This window comes from Gallus gallus, chromosome 3 (genome assembly GCF_016699485.2).
Source record: "Gallus gallus isolate bGalGal1 chromosome 3, bGalGal1.mat.broiler.GRCg7b, whole genome shotgun sequence".
In the NCBI taxonomy this organism is placed as follows: domain Eukaryota; kingdom Metazoa; phylum Chordata; class Aves; order Galliformes; family Phasianidae; genus Gallus; species Gallus gallus.
The window spans coordinates 9098919-9121013 of NC_052534.1; the positions used below are offsets into that span (position 1 = coordinate 9098919).

Consider the following 22095-nt stretch of genomic DNA (forward strand, 5'->3'; position numbering starts at 1 on the left):
CAGAAGCGCACGGCTGGGCAACGAGGGACGCGAGGGAAGAGGAAAGGGAAGTAAAACTGCGAAGATCCCCGTTTCTAAGTTCGCCGCAGGCCGTGCAGAGGGCTTTCACTCATTGGTTTCTTTGAAGCCGGGCAGCAAACTCGTGCCAGGCGGCCGTGCCTCCCTCCGGGCGGGCCGCCCCGGCTCCCGGCTGCCCCCGGCACGGCACGGCACAGCGCCGCGGGGCGGGAGGCGGCCAGGCGGGGCGGGGCGGGGCGGGGCGGGGCGGGAGGCGGGCGGGCAGCCGGTTGCCATGGGGAGGCGGGGAGGGAGGCGCCGCCGCCGCAGCTGCTGTTCCCTGACACATCCCCCCGCTGCCATATTGTGCCCGCGCTCCCGGCAGCACGGCTTCATGACCGCGGTGAGTGAGCGGGGCGGGCGGGCGCGCCTCCTCCCCATCCCTCTCCGGTTCGTGGCGGCGCGTTTTTATTTGTTTGTTTGTTTTTTGTTTTGTTGGTTTTTTTTTTTCCTTCCCCCTTCTTAAAACGATTCTTGGAGGATCCGAAAGATTTTAACCGGGAAGCGGCCACCGCGTGACGGGGGAACGCGCCGCGGCGCCGCGGCTCTGGCGGGCGGCGCTGAGCGCACAAAGCCCGGCGGCGCTGCGGGGTGCCGGCTGAGGGCCCCGCGCGCCTCCCGCCGTCCCGAAATGGCGTCCCCGGGGCGGCCGGCGGCGTGCGGCAGGAAGCGCGGCCCGGCACCGGGCGGCCCCGCCCCCGCTGCTCTCCGCCTCCCCCGGCGGGGGCTCGCGGCGGCAGTGCGGGCGGCCTCCGGGGGAGCGCGGCTTCGCGGCTTGCGGGCACGGCCGCAGAGGAGCGGTCGGGCCCGGCGAACGCCCCGCTTCGCTGGCCGGCTGGGCGAGAGCGAAGCCCTTGTGCAACACGTGGAGGTTGGAAACACGGGCTCGCGTTTTGCTCGAATGCTGCGGGAATAACTTTTAGGCGAGGTTGGTGCCTGACCCGTGAGCCGGCGCTTCTCCGGACCTGCGCTAAGCGGCCCGTACCGCAAATCGTGTTGCGGTGGACGCGTGTTTGAATGGGCTCGAGGAGCGGCCGGGATCTCGTGTAGCACCGTGTGACTCATCGAGGTCAGCTAATGGTCGTTTGTTTGGTTTGGGCTCTTGCTCCCTCCTAGAAGTTGGGTGTGATGATGAATGCGCTTCAAATAAATGAAGCCGGCGTGGCCTTACATCACCAAGTTTGGGATGGAGTTGTTGCTTTGGTTTGTTTCCGTTTCTCTGCTTTGTGTTGTGGTTATTTAGCTTTTTCAGCAGGTGCTCCCCCGACCTTTCCCACCTGTGCAGCAGGCAGCTGGACACGGCAGCTCGGGGCTGAAAGATGGATGGTAGCAATGAGCGTGGCATGGAGTTTCACTTGATGGGTGCAGCTGAGTAGCAGCGTGCCACAGAACCACGGGAGCTGAACAGGACCCTTAAAGGCCATCTGGTCCAACTGCCCTGCAACGAGCAGGGACGCCTACAGTTAAATGCTCAGAGCGCCATCCAACCTGACCTTGAACGTCTCCAAGGACAGAGCATCCAGCACCTCTCTAGGCAACCTGTGCCAGTGCCTCACCTCCCTTACTGTAAAAATCTTCCTTATATCCAGTCTAAATCCTCCTCTCCTTTAACTTGAAACCATTCTCCTTGTTGTCTCACAACAGACCCTGCTAAGGAGTTTGTCCCCTTCTTTCTTACAGCCGCCCCTTTCTATACTGAAAGGCTGCTATCAGGTCACCTCGCAGCCTTCTCTTCCCAAGGCTGCACAGCCCCACCTCTGTTCATAGCGAGGTGTTCTATCACATGGATCATTTTCGTGGCCCTCTTCTGGGTATATTCCAACAGGTCCACAACTCTCCTGTGCTGAGGACTCCACATCTGGGTGCGACACTCCAGGTGAGGTCTCACAGCGTGGAGTAGAGGGGCAGGGTCCCCTCCCTCACCCTGCTAGCCATACTGCTTTGGATGCAGCCCAGGTCCCAGTTGGCTTTCTGGGCTGTGTGGGCTCATTGCTGGCTCGTGTCCATATTGCCATCCACCAGCACCCCCTAAGTCCTTTTTGGTGGGTGTTGAGCTGTGGCTTGGCTTTTGTGCAAGAAGTGCAGAGGTAGTAATTCTCACACCAAATGTTTGACTTACCTAAAAGATACGTTGGACTTCTCTGTACTCTTTAGATCTTCTTTTGTTTTTTATTAGTTTGGATTGGTTTTGTTGATTTGCTTGAGCTCTGATGCTGTCCATCACCTCACCACACTCTGCAAGCAGAAAGGATGCTGTGTTCCTTCCAGCTGCAGTGCTGCATTTGGGACCAGAGTGATTTGGAACTGGAGGCCTTCCAGATGTGTGGCTCCGAGTACTCTTAGAGGTTTCACTGGGACAAAGCCTGGCTGATGACTTTGTTACTAGGATCTAGACCAGAGAATGAAGTTGGATCCCCTTTATGTGCTGTAGGCTAGGCTGTACTGACAAAGCTCTGTAGGGATTGCTCAGCCCAAAAGCAACATGTTTTATCCCAAAAGAGACACCAACTAAGGAGTGTGCTGATTCAAGAGCTCTATCTGCCAGGAGTTTTCTTCTTGAAGAGCCTTCTCATTGCCTCTGGGAGCACGGGATGGAAGGTACCAGCATTGCCAACAGCTGTCAGTGTAGGAATGCGCCAGCCCAGTAAGCAACTTAACAGGTACAGGGATGTGCTCTACAACACTAGAAGAGGGGGAGTGCCTGACATGGAAGCGCAGTGGCTGGGAAGAAAGAGGCTTAGATACACGTATCTCTAATTTATTACCATTTTTATTAAAGATAGTTTCTGCTTGCTCTGCTTGCTTGCCTTAAGACCCATTGCATTGGCTGCTCTTTTGGCAAACAAGATAATCTGGTGCCTGAAGAAGCTGTGTAGGGATTTGGTTCAAACTGATTAGAAAGTGAAGCAGTTCTTGCATGGGAATGTTGATTCCCATAAAAACAGCAGCAGTTGTTATGCTGGTGTCATAGGGTTCCTCCCAGCTGGGTCACAACCTGTGAGGTGACAGAACCAGATGTTGGAAGAGGTGACAGTGTGCCACAGCCACTGTGCACCTTTTATGCTGTGTTCTTCAAGGAGACATTTGTACTGCAGCACCAGGGTGTAAAACGAGCTGTGTAAATACAGCCTTCCTTCCCAGGCTGTGCGTCAGTGATGAGCAGTCCTTAGGCCTTTTTGTCCCCTGAGTAGACTCTGTCAGCTGCAAGGATGGAGCAGGGCACACCTGTTACCTCCTGGCATAGCTGTAAATTCTACCAGTTTTATTCCATTTGGCTCCTTGAGTTTTCTTCTGGTTGCTTCTCCGCCTCCCATGTAGTGAGATGTATTCTTCATATGCTCGTGCATGAGGTGTCACAGTGCTAGTTGTAACCCATTTACTTTATGGAAGGAAGTAGGTAGGGGCTGGGGCAGTTGTTGAGTCTACCTCGTGTGCCTGTAGACAATTAGATGGTGTTGTGCAACTTCCTGTGCAGAAATCCTGCTGTCAGTGGTGCTTCCATGACTCATGGAAACATGCTGCTTTGTCTTTCAACAAGTGTGCACTTGCAAACTGCACACCTCATCCAGCTCCCTCTATAATAGGTTAAAGGACTGATTTGTATCTTAGGCTTCGTGTGTGCTGTGCATGTGTCTTTCCCCAGCTCTGGCAGCTTTCTTGACTCCAGAGGAGACAGACGTGAGTAAAACAAATGTCTGAGGTGATGCTCTGCTGTCTCTCAATGGACCTTTTCATACATGTTTGTTTATTCATTCCCTGTTATATTGTGCACTTGCTGTTCCATGCGCACGCTAAGTGGTGGTAAACCAACTTTCTCTTACTGTGCTCTGTAAAAGCACATAGTGATACTCCAGGGCACTTGCAAAAGACAATTCAAGTCAGCTTGCCTGTGCCTTAGTAGTAAGTGACTTGAGGAAGCACTGCCTGATGCTGGATGGCATCCTGGTGACCTCTGTTGCTTTGTCTTCTTCCTGTAAAATGTTATGGCCTCCAAAGCACAAGCCTTGGAGCATGCTCTGGAAAAGAGTCGCTGAGGGCCTGGAGGTGGCTGGGAGGACTGACTGCTGTGTTTAGGGGGAAATGTCTCTGTTACAGAGCTGTTACTTGGTGCCAGATTCATCTTAAGAAAAGCTTTTGCAATTGGTGTGTGAACAAGGTGGTATATACAAATGCTTAGTGATCTGGATTTCTGCTTCTTTTTGATGTGTTCAAACTTCTACTAAGTTCAACTTACTGTCTTTCTCTTCAGAGGTTAGGATCTCATTTATTCAATCAGCTGCTGTTGCAGAAATCACCCCTTTCCCACCATGCCCTTTGTGGCAGGCAAGGGAAAAGCAGTGCTCTCCATCTCTTTGTTGACATCAAACCCAGCTGTCCACACCAGAGCTACCGACTGGCACAGCTCTATGTGCCTCTCAGCAGCATCGCCGGGCAGCTTTAACTCTGCTGGAGTTGCTGTTCTCCATTCACTAAGGGCTGGATTGGAAGTATTCAGGCACTTCTACTCCATCTTTGTATTATTTGGCTTCTTTTCCACCAGCTGAGCATCCCACCTGTGTATATCATGTCAATTGCGGTTGTTTTTCTTTCTCTTATTTTTGTGGACTTTGCAAGGTGTGACTCAGTATATTCCCAAGGCCTGTGTCGAGGAGCAGCTTATCTAGATACCATGCTCAGGCTTTGTTTCTGTTTTCAAATCATTTTTAGTGCATTCCAGTCTTGCGCTTTGTAGCTACTTTTAGTTTCTCTGTTAATGTGGTTGTTTGCTTCCTTTTTCAGCGATCTGTTGCTCCTCTGCATTGTGCTTATATCTGAGGCAAGCACGTAGTTGCTTAAAGGATGATTACTGTCCACAAAGATTGCCCAGTGACTGAGAAGCTTGCACAGACCCCAGCTGCAAGCTGGGAAGCTTGTAGCCAGGCAGCAGCAGTTGCTCAGCCTTCATCTTCAGGCTGATGAGGCAAATCGACCTATCCAGCTATCTGGAAACATGGTTTGTTTGGGGGATGTTGACTAGTCAAAGTACAAGCCGGTTTGCTTTTGGACTTTTGACTGTGCTATATGAGAAGTGTTTAATGTCACCTGGTGTTTCCATAGCCTCACCTTATTACCACAGGTGCCTTTCTGTTACAGATAAAGAAGCTTACATCATTCATAGCGTTTCACTGTAGGTGTGCTTTCAGCATACAGTCTTCTATGTGATGAACTGGATGGCTTTTCTGTGGAAGAGACATGGTTGGCCCGGTACTTCCAGTGCGTGGTTGTCATATGGAAGAAAAAATAACTTTGTGCCACAGCTGTTATGAGCAGGGGGATCATTCTGGCATAATTTTAAAACAGAGCCAAATGAAACGGTTGAGTTCAGAGAGAGATGGCCAGAAGTATGTCTGGGAGGTAGTAGTATCCTTGTGGAGGATGTTGTGTTGTTGTTACCGGAACAGCTGGGGCGATGGGCAGTGTGAGGACAGGAACGTCATTCTGCTTTGCCTTGGGTTCTTTGTGTCTGCACGGGGATGACAAGAGCTCCGGGAGCAGTGCCTGAGTGTTTCTGAGGATGCAGGCAGGTATTATCCATCCCTTTGGCCTGTCTCAAGGTATATCTGACTGCTGAGTTTTGTTGCCTTTTTAGCAGCTTCCTGCTAATGGAGCTTTCAGGATATGCCTTAAAAGAAAATAAAGCATCGGTGCAGAAGTTCCCGTCCTTGCTGGGCAGCAAGAATTCCTGAAAAGGCCTCTCAGAGCGTAGCCAGACCTTAAAGGGTGAGAGGAAAACTTGAACTTGGGAAGCAGTAACTGGAAAACAGCAATTAGTGAAAACTTGGCAATTGCTAAGCTGTAATGTGGAGGCTGCTTTGTGTTAGGCGCTGGTGTTGCCTTTAAATTAAGTCTTACATGAAGGTCCCTTCAGGTAGGGTTTCAACTTGGTGGTTTTAGGTTGGAAAGTAGATGTTCTGGTGCTTTAAGGCTGAAGAAGGCTGAAAAGCTCTGTGGAAAATGGAGCATTATGTTTCAAGTGTTGGGAAATTGTTACTGACACCAGCTGAAATGTAGCTATAGGGATATTCGCTTCTGCTTCAAGGAGATGGTAGAGAAACATGTGTAACAGTTATCCTGGAAAGGAAATTAGCATCAGGCAGTCTTCGCCAGGCGTTTGTTCGGATGACTCATTTGTGAATGGCCCGCTTCTTTATTTGCATTTTCAGTTCATTCAGAGATGCACAGAATTTGGTACACGGCTGGTACCTTTTGTTTTTGCAGGATGCATTTACTATTGATTGCGAAGGTTTTTTTCTTAATCTAAAACAATGGTTTTTGTCCTTCATTGGCACCAAGGCTTTTTAAAGTAGCGTAGATTTCCCTCTTATTTCTTGTTTCCCACTTCCCAGTTTCCCTGTTAGACTGCTTTCATGTGCACGTGTTAAACCCGAGGTGCAAGGAGCCAGGTTCCAGGCTGGCTGCAGCCTTTGGGGCAGCCCTGCTATTCCCAGCCCGCTGCTGGCAGCACTTCAGGACGTGACCCAATGGCTCTGGGCCCAGCGAGGCCTACAGGGCCCAGCTGCCTGGGCCCGTCGTAGTTTAGGTATCACTTTGGTTAAAAGCACATATTTTAACCACAAGAACTCCCGTGTGTATATGTATGTCTGTTTGGTTAACTAACTTTTTTTCCACACAATTTGGAGTTGGAAGTAAATGATCTTCGGGGTCCCTTCCAACCCAAGCTGTTCCACCACTCTGTTAGATGTCAGATGAAATCTCTTCCCCCCGTTTCCTTCCCTTCCCTGGGCTATGATAAAGTTTTATTTCCCTTCCGTTCTTAAATTGTGCAGAGTAATTTGTAGCTTTTCCTGCTGTTGGAAAATCAGGGTTTTTTTTCTTTTTTCTTTTTTTTTCTGCCTAATCAGGTGAAAGGCTGTGGGAGGATGTTGACATTAAAAGGGGAGAAGCTTGGAAATATTACTCCTGGAAACCCCGTTTCCTTTTAGTAGGATGACAAAGAAATGCCAAAGCTCCTGGGCTCTGTGTGTGGCAGGCTGGCTTTAAGGAGCTGATAACCACCTTCAACTGTTATTCCTCTGTCATGGTTTGCAAGGCAGGAGGTGCTCGTGCCCTGTGTCGCCGGTGAGCACGGCAGCCTGGTCTGCAGACAAGGGCTGGGTTGCCTGCCAGGTTGCTCAGATCTGTGACCAAGAGGTGGTTTTGTCCTCAGGAGACTGTGGTGCTTTAGTTGTCTTGGATACGTGACATCACGCAGCCTCGTAATCAAATATAGGCCGTTTGCAGTGCTGTGGGGATTTGAATCTGAGCCCCGGCCTGCGCAGCCTGTGGTTGGTGTTGTGGGGGGAGCCTGAGACAAAGGAGAGAAGGTTCAGTGCAGGAAAGGTAGTCCAGTGCTGGGCTCTGGATGCTTGCAGCCACATAGGTGTTGTACCTTCAGCACTTCCAGCTTTTTCCCAATGGGTTTTCACTAGCTGTGTGAGGAGCTCTGTTACTTCTCCCTTCGCACAAAACACTTGCCATTGGTCCTTTGCTGTGTGCGTGCTGGCTTGAAAGCTTACTGCAAACTTGTGTGAGTGGTGACAGCCATGTGTGCATGTACTTCTTGTCCTGTTTTAATGACAGAATATATGCACTGACGTCTTTAAGTCAGGACAGTCCCGGGTGTAGATGCATCTCCCATAAATGCAAGGAAATACAAACAAAAATCAATAGAGCAGTTTGATACCGGTATAGCTGCTGGTATGCAAAAGCACATATGGCTGTTTTTAAATACTCTCTCAGGGTGTGTGTGCACACAGGGTACAGACCTGTGTGCCGACCTCACAAATACTGCTGCTGTAACTAAGGCTGCACACCCTGAGAGTGTGGTGACAGAGCTGCCCTCATGTGATGGCAGTGTGATACCATTAAAAACCTCCTGGATTAAAGCCATGTGCTGCTCCTTAGACAGTGCGTGCATGGTCTATTTTTAACTTTTGAGAGAAATTACTGCACTGTTAGCATGTTCCAGGTCTTTCCAAATAGCTATTGAGGTCACCTGGTTGCTTGGCTGGTCCTGCAGAAACAAGCGGTCATGTTTGGAGAAGGTTGTCCTAACCCGGGGCATCGCGGGTGCTGTATGGCAGCTTTCATCTCAGGCTGCCGTGCATTGAGCTGGAAAGTGAAGAAGAGTTAAGTAGCAGCCCTGCCCATACAATGCTATGCAGAGAAGGTTGGTCGGTTGGCTTGTTTAACAAAAGGCTGAATGCTTTTTCTCCGCTTGGAAGTCAGGCCATGCATCGCCTGTGGCAGCTGCAGAAATAAAACAGTGACTGTGCGTTGTTACCTGCAGCCGCTGCTGGGTCAGGGAAGGGTCCCTGTCACCTAGGGCAGCTGGAGTCTGCTGGATCTGAGACTGCTGGCAAAACTGTGCCTTGTGTTAGGCATCTAACTTGGTAGAAGGGCAGAAAACTGTCCCAAGGGGTGCGTTTGGTGTGACGGGAGGATTTCCTCTGCCTCACCTGCTCAGTGAAGCTCTGGCATTTTGGAGGTGTCATGGGGCAGGATCTTATGCTTGGACACAAGAATGGGGGAGGAGAGGGGAGCAGGAGGAAAGGGGAATTGAGTCGTGTCTGCTTGCCTGGGGATCACACTAAAAATGCTGTGGCAGCAGTATTGTGACTTTGCCTATGGCCATAATGTGTTGTGGTTTGCTGCTTGTATGACTACATGCACGTGCTGTATGCCTGAAATTAAAGAACTTTTGTTCTCATAATGCTCACAAGTATTAATTTCTGTGGGAGAGGACGTAGCAGGGCTCAGTCATTTTCATCAAAATGAAGTAATAGCTGGAATATTTATGTATGTACATAGGTGTGTGTATGTACATATGTGTGTGTGTATGTAAATGTAGACATTTAAACCTGGCATAACCACAGATTAATCTGCTATGCTGAGTATCTTTCAGCCCCCAAAGCCTTTCACAAACTGAGTTCTTCAGTGAGTTCAAAAGAAGACTGCAGAAGTCACCGTCTTCTGTAAGCATTTTTTTTTGTAGAGATGTTGAGACTTGTTTTTTATTTATTTTTTTTCCTTCCCTCTTACGATAAATAGGAAATTTATGCCCTGTCTCTCCAGAATAGCAGCGATCTCAAACCTGGTGATGCTGTGCTTCCAGGTGGAAGCAGAATCCAGGTCTGAAGCGAAGAATGAGCACCACGAATGACACACAGGGAGTGCAGAGCCACGCAGAGGAACGTCCTCTGTGCTTAAAAGAGATGGATTTTCCTTGAACTTGACACTGGGCTTGCTGAGGATTTTCCAGCTGCAAATTCATTGCTCAGAAAAGAAATGGGCGACCTCCCTGCTTGTTCTGTGTGTGAACTGCAGGTGCCAGTGCTCAGCCTCCAGGTTTGCTACAAGCACTCTGTATGTACACGGCTAGAATTTTGTCTCTGGTACGTAATATGATCTCACATCAGCTAGCAACTCATTGGTTTCTGATGAACTGGTGATTATTGGGTGGTGTGGAGTGGTTTATTCAGCAACAGCGCTGTGTGCAGTGTCTCGTGGCACTGAATATCTTCCTGATATGTTGGAGCTTCTGTTGTACCTGGATACACCTACAACCTTCTCCATTGCACTACTTTGTTTTTGAGGTGCTCACTGCAGGTAGATGCATGAGTTGGTTGGGATTTGGATATGTGATGCCATTAGGCCTTGAGTATTTCTGCATTCTGCTGCAGGTGCTCACGTTAATGGCTGCATGCTATATTACTGCGAAGCACAGAGTCAGTGTGCACTGCTTCATGTTTTCAGAGATGTAATCAAAGTGTTGTTCCTGCTTTTGGGAGGCTGGAGGTTCTAGCCCTGCTGGCAGGGTTGGGGCTGTCACCGTGGGAATAGCAGTGAGTTTCTGAGTATTTGGTTTGCCAGCTGGAGAGGCTGGTAAGTGGCCCCTCCTGTTTTATACTGGTACTGCTAATTCAGCTTGGGTGGGAGCATGGTGGAGAGCAAGTCCTGCTGGCTGCCTCTAACCTTGTTTGCATCAACCTTCCTAGCTGACAGCAGAGAGAAACATGAGGAAAAACACTGAGGTCCAAGCTTATATGGTTCTGTCACATCTGCTCCACACGGCTTCTTCCATGCTCTTTGTTGGACTGCTGTCCTGTGATACTCCCCCAGGATCTACCCTGTCCCCAAAGCCCTTCCTGCTCTCAGCAGCAATGGCTTCAGTGAATCATACAGCCCTTACATCTGAGGTCACCTTTGAAGACTGCGGTAGTTAAGGAGCTGCTTTTCCTCTCCACCAATATTGATCAGACCATCATAGTCTAACCATGGCCTTTATAACCTTCTAAAAAGTATGTAACATCTGCTGATGTGTTCGTGTAGAAGATGTGTAAGGTGGTAAACAAGGCACAGTGGAGGTAATATAACACACGTGGCTTTCTGTAATGCATCTACTAAGAAAAACATGTTATTATTATTTTTATATTAATATGTTAATATATAATAACAGTAATATATGCTAACATATTAATGTATTATAAATATATCGTTTGCAAATAATTGTATGTAGAATATTAATTATCAACAATATAAATGGCTCTGTTTTAAGGCCAATGTTTACCAACTGCCAATGTAAATCTGCTCTGATAGTTTGGGGGAGAAGTAATTTGCTGGTAGAGCAGGATTACTTTTGACCAGCTATATGAGCAGTTTGCTTCCCTTTAATTTACTTAATGACTGAGCCAGTAGTTAATCATGCCTGTCCTTGCACATAGGTTGAAAATTTGGGGATGGTTTCCAGTACTGGTGCAGGTAAGTATGGCTTTTGTTTGCTGGAGGAGGTGGAGAAATTGGTCCACTGTGAGCTGGGCAGCTTGCCTGTGTGAATCTGAGTCTTTGGCTGCTCCAGGTTGTGTGATCCTTTGACAAGAGGGGACTGGGATTTACAAGGGGAGCTTTGCAATAGTCGGCAGGAAGAAGTACAAGCAGATGAAGAGAAGAAATTGCTTGATGCGTTCTCTGGGGAAGGAATGAATTCTGTGTTACCTGATAATTTCTGTCTAAAATCTTGGTGGCAATAGACTTAATCTGATGGTTTGCCCTTAGACAGAGGCGGAGCAGGTCCTTGTCCCTGCTGTCTCTGCAGAGACACAAGTACACTAAGCCATGTGTTTACAGCAAATACTACAAAAACTGCTCCAAATAAACCCCCATCCAGTAACTTGTATCACGCTGTCTGATAACTGTCCTCATCTGCTGTCTGGTTTACAACTGAGCAGCTGTAGTAGGAGCTAGAGCATGAAACCAGAATGATAGCTCGTGTACAGGGAGAAAGAAGTCAATCTGATTTTTATGCATGTTACTTCTTACAGTTTGTGATCATCAGCCTTGCTGGTGGACGTGCATCTGGAGCTGGATAGCCTTACATGTATAGCAGGCTACATCTGTAAAGTGGTTTTGTTGGGCTGCACTTCTGACGCAGCTATGTTGGCCAAAGTTTAGGTGCAGCGAGGCTCTAATGTGACTACATCAGTAGAAAAGGTAGCTGTTAAGCTAACAGTTTGCTAGCTGGCCTGTTCCAACCCCCTCCAGTGGGCAGGAGTGCTTGTGACTGCAGAGGGTTGTAAAGACTCCATTTGCACCAAGACCATGAATTCACTTTATGCTATTTAGGTTTCCTGACTTAATTTTTCCTCTTTAGGAACCAAAAGCAAACACTTCCCAATAGGCTTAATTTACGATATAATGAGTATCATTAAAGACTTAATGTGAGAAGAGAATGTTTTAGGTCCTACCTGATGAAGTCTTTTTCAAATGTTGATGTCATCTCTATTATTTCTGTGTCTCGATTGACTTTTCAAGAAAAGTAGAGCAATTTCCACGTGCTTACAGTGTGCTGTAGCCATTGGGAAGTTAAAGGGCACTCATGAGGTTACTGGAGGAGCTGTGCTGGGCCTGGCTCTCCCCAATGACCACGGTATGGGGATGGTACAGTGTCATGTTCCCCTGGAGCTTCTTTGGCTTGGCAGGCTGCCACTCAACATGAGTTTGAAGTTTTGCATTGATTTCTGTCTCCTTTCTTGCAGACCAATCAAACTAAATGGGTCCAGTCACTGGAATGACTCCGGATAAGAAAGCTAAAACTCCAGGAGCAGAAAAAGCTGCAGGACTAAGACAGTCACACAGGATGGGAAGCCTGCCCGATGCAGGAGATGCTGGGAGGCCTAAGGCCACTGTAGTGGACAGCGATTCAGCGGATGATGAGCTCACAAACTTGAACTGGCTGCATGAAAGTACTAATCTTCTAACAAACTTCAGCCTTGGAAGTGAGGGTCTTCCAATTGTTAGCCCTTTATATGACATTGAGGGTGACAGTGTGCCATCCTTCTCACCCTCCTGCTACCAGAATCCAGAAAAAAAATCTTCCACTTCCAAGCCTCCTTATTCTTTCAGCCTCCTCATCTATATGGCTATTGAGCACTCTCCCAACAAGAGCCTCCCAGTCAAAGAAATCTACAGCTGGATCCTGGAACGCTTCCCCTACTTCGCCACAGCACCAACAGGATGGAAAAACTCTGTCCGACACAACCTCTCCTTGAATAAATGTTTTCGGAAGGTGGAGAGAAGCCATGGCAAGGTGAGGCCTTGGGGAGGGAGTTAAATAAGGTTTGAAATTCACAAGGGAATTAAGAAGACCCTGTTGTTCCCAAGGGCTTCTTCCCTTCACCACGTGTGAAGCAGTTGCATGTTGAAGTCCTTTAACACGTTATTCACTACTGTTGATATTTTGGAAATGCCACTTCTGACAAGTGTCTAAGTGCCATAATTGATCCTGTGTTTGTGTTTAGTCCTTTGCAACCTTATTGTAAAGGGCTTTGTTTACACTTAGAATTTTGTTAGGCTATAGTGCTCAGCCAAACAGATTCGACATCTATTTCAGGATGGCTTGTGGTGTGATTCATTGCTTTGTGGTGATATGGTTTTTTTTCTACTGTTGTTGGAGCTCTGCCCCTCTCTGTGAGTTGGGCAGGGCTACCAGCCTGCCAGGTGACACTGCAGTTTGTACCTACAGTGAATGTATTGGTGTGTGCCGTGGCAGTAGGGGTGTTGTTGCTGTTGGTGTGAGGTCCTCAGGCTCCCCAGCTTGGCACATTTATTGTCCCCTTCCCACCTCCACACCCGTGTGAAGATACACATGTGCTCTGCCAGCAGAAACAAAAGTAACTGGGAGACGTGCTGTAGGACATGGGGCATCACAGTGATAGGGAGTCTTATCAAGAAAAAAATGGGTCAAACTAACTGAAAGTTGCCTTGAATATTGAACTGACTTTTCACTTGTGATCCCTTAGCACAGCTCTAGCATTCAAAAAACCTTCTTAATTCATGCGTTTAATGTACTGTAGTGCTTTAACCTCTGCCATAACAGTATTGTAACTCTGCATGTCTCTATGAAGAAGCCTTCTCAAGACAAGCTGCATGTAAAGATCCACTTCTTAAAGTCAAGGATACTTCTGTATAGATGGCTTACTGGCTCAAATGATTTTATTGCTGACTTCCATCCTCCCTCTCTCGTTTCCCATCCTGCTTCTCAAAGAGTCTGTTCTGACTTCCAAAACCAAGTGAAACAACACTTGCCCTCACCCCAAAGTCAGTAAACAAAACCTGAAACCACATGGTTGGACTTCAGCACAAGTGGTAGCGGGCTTGTTATCAGAAGTGCACACAGTGCCTGGCATGTCTGACATCTCAATGGAGATGGAGGTCCTTGATGTACAGCCTGGAGCTCAGCAGATGTCAGAAAGGGCTGGGTTGTACTGCAGGGCTGAACGCTGGTTCCCAATATGCTTACTTTAAATGAGGGGGCACCTTTGTCTGGGAGATGTGAAGTTCAGAAGAAGAGTGGGGGTAGGGAAGAGAAGTCTTGGAAGCTGGCCTACAACTTGCTGCTTTGTGGATCTGTGTATTACAGCTCATCTGCTCAGGATCTGGAAGCCTCACGGTGTGCATAGGAGTTGCACCAAATGCCTTGGCATAAGGGCAGGAGGAACTGCCCACTCCTTGCCTTCCTTAGCAAATCCACTGGGTTCTGAGTAGGTGAAGGGAAGTCAAAGGTTGCATTCATGCAAATGTATTCTGTTTTTTGTTTGTTTGTTTGTTTGTTTTCCCCTCCAAGCAGGGAAAGCGGTAGAGTCAATGTGGAAAGTCGTGTGGTTAAAGGGCAGCAAGCGAAGGATGTGGGGGCCTGGGTTACAGCCTGCTTGGATCACCAGGGATGTGTTTCTGTTCCCCTGTGAGCTCTCCAATTTGGAGCAGTGGCAGTGCATATGGCCTTGGGCTTTGTAGGGGGTGTGTGTGTGAAAACTTCTTCTTCTGCCCTTACTGGCGGTTATTTGAAAAGCTGTGTGCTTTTGCATGCTAGCAGTTACATAATTTAGTGAGGTGAAGAGCGATGAAGGGCAAGTAACTGCTTTGAGATGTGTCAGGCAACTGTTCTTTGCTAAGCTATTACACGGTTGTGGGTTTGGGGATTTTTTTATATTTATTTTTTATTAATTGCCACCAAATGGGGGAGTTAAGTTGTGAGGAGGAAGGAGCTGCATCCTCACCAAGCATCGCTGGCCTTCTGGCAACTTTGTGGAATTTCCACCTGCAGTTTTGCTTCCTTTGGAAGTATGGCACTGACTTCACATCTGTTGGCTTTCTACTCGGTATTTTTGTTGAGCAGTAGGTCCAAGTGCAGTGGGGGAATAGAAGCAGCTTCACAGCCACTGGGTCATCATTTTTACTGAATGTTTGCTTTTAGGGTAAATAGTGGTACACAGCTATATGTTTTCATACTAACCCAGAAGTAGAAGTGCTTGCCTAAGGTAATAGATAAAATGGTGCGGAGTGGTGGTTTGTGGGTGAGGTGAGTTCCCAGTACTCTGTGAATGGAAAAGCCTCAAAGCTCTGAAAGGAAACAAAAGCCATATTTGGGCCTCTTATGGAGGACAACCAGTGAGCCGCCATGCTGGCCAGGGCAAGTGTTGAGCTCCAGTAGGGATGCAGGAATTGATGAGGGCATCATTCTGGTGCAGAGGAGATGGATGGAGCCGGCTGAGAGGATCTCCCTGTTAGTGCCCAGCCAGCTACAGCCTCCTGTCAGCCACCATGGAGCAGGGGTCAGCTGTTTCATTAAGGGTAAGCTTGCTGATACCTATCTTGTGCTTCTCAGGCTGTGTGTGTTTTTAGCACAAAGAGATTGGTGTAAGGAAGCTTCAGGTTAAAAAAAAATAACTGAGAGATGCTGTGAGACATCTGTATGGAGGGCAGTGGCTTCAACTAAAATTACAGAGCAGCATCTCTCTTGATTTCTTAGCCAGAAACTGTCCCTGATTTGATTTCCTTTCACCATTAATAGCAAAATATTTCCACTCTTCCTGAGAAGTCCGGTGACTGAAACAGGACCTCAAACTTGTATGTCTTATCAGTCCTGTGAAGTCATGGAGTATCCATCTGTAAAATGGTATTCCACCTCATCACTGGCTGAAGATGGCCAGGTGGCCTCCGTGGGCTTGCAGGAGGTGCTCCACCAAACTGGGAGGTGTGCTCTGAGGCTTTTCCCTGTGAGTCAACTCTTTGAAAGGGTAGATAACAGCAGGACAAGGGGGAACAGTTTTAAGTTGAAGGAAGGAAGATTTAGGTTGGATGTTAGGGGGAAGTTCTTTACCAGGAGAGTGGTGAGGTGCTAGAACGGGCTGCTCAGAGAGGTTGTGGATGCCCCGTCCCTGGAGGTGTTCAAGGCCAGGTTGGATGGGGCCCTGGGCAGCCTGGTATTGTAAATGGGCAGGTTGGTGGTCCTGCCTGGCAGGGGGGCTGGAGATTCATGATCCTTGAGGTCCCTTCCAACCCAGGCCATTCTGTGATTCTGTGATCCGTACATTTTAGTTGGAGCACATTGTTTTCTTGCATGTGCCACTAGCCCTGGGGTACTGGAGTGAGAGCCCTGGGCAAGAGTGGTAGATAACAAAGTAGGTATAAAACTATAGTCCTATCCAGGTGTTGAGCTACCGCTTCCCTTCTGCCACGTGCGTTACCAATTCTATAGCGTCTATAATTCTTTCTTGCAGGTGAATGGAAAAGGTTCCTTATGGTGTGTCGATCCAGAATATAAGCCTAATCTCGTTCAAGCACTGAAAAAGCAGCCTTTTCCTTCAGCACTTGCATTTTACACTCCACCGGCATCACCACCAAGGTAGGTGAATCTTCTCATATAAGTGCAGCCTGCGTACCTGTGTAACTGCAGGTACCAAGGTACCACCACCAAGGTTCACCCACCTACCACAGGAAATACCTGAGCAGTTGTTCATGACTGACTTCCACTGGGAAAAGAATTTGAGTGGGACTTTGGTGAGCTGGGTAGGCAGGCCAGGAAGACTGGCTGGACAGGACCCGAGAGCATCACAAACTCAGGCTTCCTGGATAGTAGGTCTGGGATCAGTGTAATGATCTGAAGAAGTGCTTTCTCTTAAGTATTCTCTTCTTTCTTCTACCTTTCTTTTTTTTTTTTTTTTTTTCCCTTCTTATTGTGTCTCACTAGGGGACCTGTCTGGAATAACCCAGGCTTATGCTGCCTTTCTTTTGGGGCTTTGCAAACAACCACTGCTTTTCTCACTGGTTTCCAAGAGGTGACATGGGGCTGGGCTGGTGGGGTGCTCATGAGTGCCATTTCTTCAGAGAGCAGGCAGTGGCCCTAACTGCAGCAAAATCCTGCTTTGAGCACAGGTCACCTGGACCAACCTGGGATGTATCTGGTGGTGCTCGCTGGAAAGGAGGTTTACATTCTCCCCTAAATCACTGCATTTGGATATAAAATGTATATATTGTGTGCTGCTGTCAAGAACAGTCAAGCTGTCTGTGGTCTGAAGTGCCTGGAAAGGCTGGTCTAAGAGAGGAGCTTTTCCCTCTAAGGCTGTTAGAAACATTTTGCGGTGGGGATGAGAAGAACAGTCTTTCCCATTAGCAGATTCTACCTCAGAGGACGCTCGATGAGGCTTCCTCATCTGATGCATTTTAAGATTAGGCAATAAATTTTGGAGAGTTTCAAGTAAACATCATCATGTGTTCCTGGTACAGGAAGAGGAACATCAGTCAGAGCGAGCACTTAGAAGTGGCACAGAGAGTGGGGTGGAAAGCAACTAGGAATGCACTGCTGCTGATGGGATCAGGAGTTAGGTAGGCATGTGGCTGGTTTATCTAGATTGGCAAACAATTGGGGTGAGATAAGAGGTAATTACGATGTCTGAACATTGCCCTATGCCTTGCCTTACTGCAAAGAGTTTCCTTAACAACCAGGAGGAACTGGGATTGCAGACGCAATCTGTGAAACCGATACTGAATATTTAGCAGAACTTTCTAAGAGTCTCACAGGACATTGACCTTGGGATCCCACAACCTGTGTAAGCTGCAGCTGTCAGAGTGGTGCGGGTGGGACAGAACCTCTGGGTTGTCTGCCCAGCCAAAGGGGCAGGGGAAGGAGTCAGACCCAGTTACAAAAGTTAAACCTTGTCCAGTTACATTTTCAGTATCTCCGAATTCTTCAAGTGAGTCTGATGATACAAGCCTTAACGTATGATTAATGTAGTTTGTATAAATACAGTGCAGTCAAGTTAGGTGTAGGGAAGTACCCTGAAGTGCCTGCAGGACCAAGACTTCAGTTTGAAGCTGCTGGTTTGGTTAACTGGATGCCTTCAGAGAAGGATTAGTCACACTTACCAACAGTTGCAGTTACAAGGAAATACAGGCACGTGGCGAAACTCCCACTGACTTCAAAACATGAAGAGTTCTATAATGCTTGTATTTATAAGAATAGTAAAATAGGAACAGCAGTTTAAGACGCTCAACTTCTCCCTAATTATAGCTTTTTTTAAATTACTCCTAAAAATACATTTCTAAGACTTTTATTCATAGGCAGGAAAAAAAAAAAGAATTTATTTTTCTTCTCCCTTCCACGTTTAAAAGTTCTTGAATTGAGATTTAAATGGTGGCTTAATTCTGAGGGAGGGCCCCAAAGCACTGCCTTGTGTGTGGAGGGGAAGAGGAAGCCCAGAGGTACTGCTGGGCAGAGCTGGAGTGAACCATCCAAACTTAACTCCAGGCCAATGCTTGAATTTTCCAGTGGCAGAGCTTCTGTTTGTAATTTTTTTTACAGTGTTCACGGGGAATATACCTATCATTCAGCAGCATTTTAAAATACAATTTAAGGTGCCACTTTGATCAGAAGCTTTCCAACGCTGTAATTTGTGTCTAGCAAACTGAAGCTTGTATTGTAGTAGGTGATGAGCATCAGTGATGCGTTTTATTTCTGTGCAGGTTGTTCAGCAGGTTGGTGCAGGGCGCCTGGCTGCATTCTGCTCCTAGCACCCGTTTCTAGCAGTCTCCACAGCCCCTACCTCACAAATGCCTTGTGCATATGCAGAAGTTACCTTAATACTAAGCATTCATTTACTATGGGAAAGCTCTAAGTGCATCTTGAGGGATCTGAACTCGATTGAAAGGATGAAGACATTCAGCATCTATTTGTGCACTTTGCCTGCAGACTGTGGAGCGAGCCATGTTGGGCTGAGTCCACTGCTCACTTTGTGACTTCTTTAATTCTGTTTTTGGATCTGTTCCCTTTGCACTCCATCACCCCCACAAGAAAACATACCAGATAGCGAACTTGGCTTTTGTGTGTGTTTGCACTCAGCTATGCTGAGTCTTTCTTCCTGCGGCTACTTCACTGGGAGATGCTAAATATTGCTGTCCTTTTGCTTTGGTTCCCAGTGCCAGGCGAGCTGCAGCGCAGCAAGAACTCCTTATTTGGCTCAGATGATGCATTTCAAGTCACCTTGCTTTTCAGTTTGTGCACTTTCTCCTTGTCATTAGCAGTCTGCACTGCGCCAACCTTCGGAGCTGTCACCATTGAGACTGGGCACAGTGGTGATGGCAAATCTGGGCAGTGGCAGCACTCAAGGGTATCCCCCATAGCAGCTGACTGCAGGGTGAGAAAGGTGTGCACAGCCACAGCAGCACAACTCAACTTAAAGAAGGCATATTCTAGTTTTGAAAGGCTATTTTAATAGTTGATGCAGTTGGTTTTAATTAATCATCTAAACCAATAATTAAAAATCTATATAATTAAATACTTGGCAGCTTGGTGGTGGGGGGAGGGGAAGATATCTGGCTAATTTTTAAAAATAAAGCTGCCTAAGATTAATATAAGATGTAAACATACTGTAGTGATAGAATTGTTCTATGAATCCTGTGAGATAGCTTTCACAGATTGGACTTGTCTCCTTATTGCCCTTTTACTGCACAAGTAGAAGAATTTAAAACATGTTTATTGCTGTTTTGTGCCATTTTAAAAGTTGTGTATCGTTACTGTTGTATTTATTTGTTTGATAGTGCATTTATAATGAACTGAATAATGAGGGTTGGCTGTATAGCACAACTTGTATTCTCTGCAGTGTACGAAGTGGTACTTTGCCAGAGGGAAGCTGCTAAGATAATGCAAAATGCAGGTATCATCTGCAGAGCAGCCCAACTTCAGGTAACTTGGGAATCAGCAGGTAGCTCTTGTCCTTCCCCAGCTTTCTACACAAAACATCTTTGATTTTTGCTGATCTTTCACCATTTGCAAAAGAAACAAACACAACTGGTTCTTACCCGTGCTGCTTCTGCTGGATTCCAAGTGTCTCTGCATCAGCTACCATTGTGCTCAGGTGTAGGATTAAGTGAAGATGCATTTCTTTTAGTAAGTGAAGTCTGCATTGCCAGCAAGGCTTCTCCTCTGTGCAGAGTGTTTCCCAAATGCTGATGATGGCTCACTGTGTTATATGAACTATGTATAATAATGCGTCCAGTAATCCACTGAGGGCAATAGAAATTGTCGCCTGTTTGGTTTATCAGCCAACCTGTGGTGTCTTTTGTGTGTTTCTTAAATGTCCTATGACAATAATACTGTCTAATACACTTTGTATGCGTTATTTGGTTAATAGTGGTTTCATTTGACTTGTTGAATTTCTCTCCAGTAGGTCATCTTCTCCTCACTACTTATCTTCAGTACTTAAGCAGAATAATGGCCGATCTCTCAAAGGTAACTATGAATTTTCTTTCTGCTGTGCTGCTTTTGCTAATCACAAGCATATTCTAAACCCCAGGTGATTTTGATTTATTTTTTTATACAGGCCTTTTCTGGAGGGTCTGCTAGATTACAAGGAAAAAAAAATACAAAGCTCATTTAATAGAATGCATGCTTATTATATTAGTGATGTGTATATTAAGCATAAATCCTTAAGATTGGTTTCAAACTGTAAAAGGAGTCTTGTTATTTTCCAGCAAAGCATTTAGCAGACACATCAAATATGACCTACTTTAAGACTGATTCGTTCTGTAGAAAACCAGACTGAAAGCTCTGCATCTCTACGCTGGGGACTGTCTGTAGTCAGGTTAAGGCTTTTATTGGTCACCGCAAACTGAGACAGAAAGGCAGCAAATTTTTGTTGTATGTGGTATGTCGCCACAGTAGTGCCTAAAAGTTGGGTGTTTGGTATAGGTGGCTGGGCAGTAAATACAAGAGAATGGGGAAAAGTCAGAAGAGTGCTACACAGATGGCACTTCACCCATTTGCTAAAAAAGCTGAGCACAAGTTGGTATTGTTGCCAGTGTAGTTGTGTAGGAATATCTAAATTAGCTGATGAACAGAATAGACGTATGGGATCTGTTTAGTTAAGGCATCACCTTAAAAAATCCAAAATGTTCCCTTCAGTCCTCGGAAGAAAAGAATGGGATGGGTTTAGCAAACTGACTTGGCACGTAGTTCTTGCTTCCATTGTGCCTGTGCTGCTCTGTAGCCAAGATTATCCGTGTGTTTGCAATCGCACGAGTCATACAGTAGGTATAGGAAAGAGCCACAACAGTTGCATCCACAACTGAAAGAGTTTACATTGTCTAGTTGTTATTTTAACCACAGTCACCAAAGCTTGGGAGAGGAAGACTGGATTGGACTGAGTTGTGCTGGGGATATGACTGTGAAGGAGCCATCTGGCTGGATGGCTGGGCTCAGAATCATACTCAGCTCAACCCATTTGGTGGCTAGTCACCAGCAGCATTCCCCAGGGCTCTGGCTTGGAGCTAGTTTTGTTTAGTATTTTTGTCAGAAGTCTGGTTGAGGGGATTGAGCGAAGGCTCAGAGAAGAGCATCTGGCAAGCTGCCCTGCAGAAAGGGACCTGGGGATGCTGGTTAATGTCTGACTGATCATGAGCCAGCAGTGTGCCCAGGTGGGCAAAAAGGTCAGTGGTTCCTGGCCTGCATCAGAAATGCTATGGCCAGCAGGACGAGGGAAGTGGCCTTCCCTCTGTACTTAGCTCTGGTGAGGCCTCACCTTAGACTACTGTGTTCAGTTTGGGCCTCTCAGTACAAGAAAAACATGGAGTTGCACGTTCAGAAAGAAGCAACAAAGCTAGTGAAGGAACTAGACAACAAGGTGTGTGAGGAGTGACTGAGGGAATTGGAGCAGTTCAGTCTGGAGAAGAGAAGGTTAAGGGGGAGACCTCATTGCTCTCTATGGCTGCCTGAAAGGAGGTTGTGGCAAGGTGCAGGTCAGTCTCTTCTCTCAAGTGACAAGTGATAGGATTGAGGCAATGGCCTCAAGCTGTGCCAGGGGAGGTTTAGGTTGAACATGGGGGAATAATTTATTTACCTAAAGGATAGTCAAGCATTGGAGCAGTCTGCCCGAATAAAGTGCTGGAATCCCTGTCTCTGGAGGTGTTTAACAGATGTGAGGACGTGGCATGAAGGGACATAGTTTAGTGATGGGTCTCAGTAGGTTAGGCTGATGGATGGGCTTGGTGATTTTGAAGATCTTCTCCAAGCTATATGGATCCTATGACGATTCTATGATCTCTTCTGGCCATAGCTAGAACTCCATAGTACAACCCATTTCCCCATCTATCACACTGAACGCAGGTAACTGCAGGTGTCTGAAGGATGCTCCACAACGTGCCCACCCCACTTGGTTGTCTGTGCAG

General features: G+C 47.1%; 1 protein-coding gene across 9 annotated transcripts in view; it reads left to right on the top strand.

Moving 5' to 3' along the window:
• The first annotated feature begins 320 nt into the window (after positions 1 to 320).
• FOXN2 (forkhead box N2) overlaps positions 321 to 22095 on the top strand; it is a 30001-nt gene continuing 8226 nt past the window's right edge. Inside the window, exons 1-6 of one of the 9 annotated variants that reach the window (XM_015278072.4) lie at positions 321 to 400; positions 9002 to 9071; positions 9172 to 9491; positions 12132 to 12682; positions 16155 to 16279; positions 20097 to 20161. In XM_015278072.4, coding sequence (XP_015133558.1) covers positions 12146 to 12682; positions 16155 to 16279; positions 20097 to 20161 — 727 coding nt within the window. In that variant the 5' untranslated portion in view covers positions 321 to 400; positions 9002 to 9071; positions 9172 to 9491; positions 12132 to 12145. Of the gene's footprint in view, positions 401 to 537; positions 1127 to 1913; positions 1934 to 9001; positions 9072 to 9147; positions 9492 to 12131; positions 12683 to 16154; positions 16280 to 20096; positions 20162 to 22095 lie in introns of those variants that run through there. The other 8 variants (XM_046938724.1, XM_046938723.1, XM_015278071.4 and 5 more) reach the window with 8 other exon arrangements.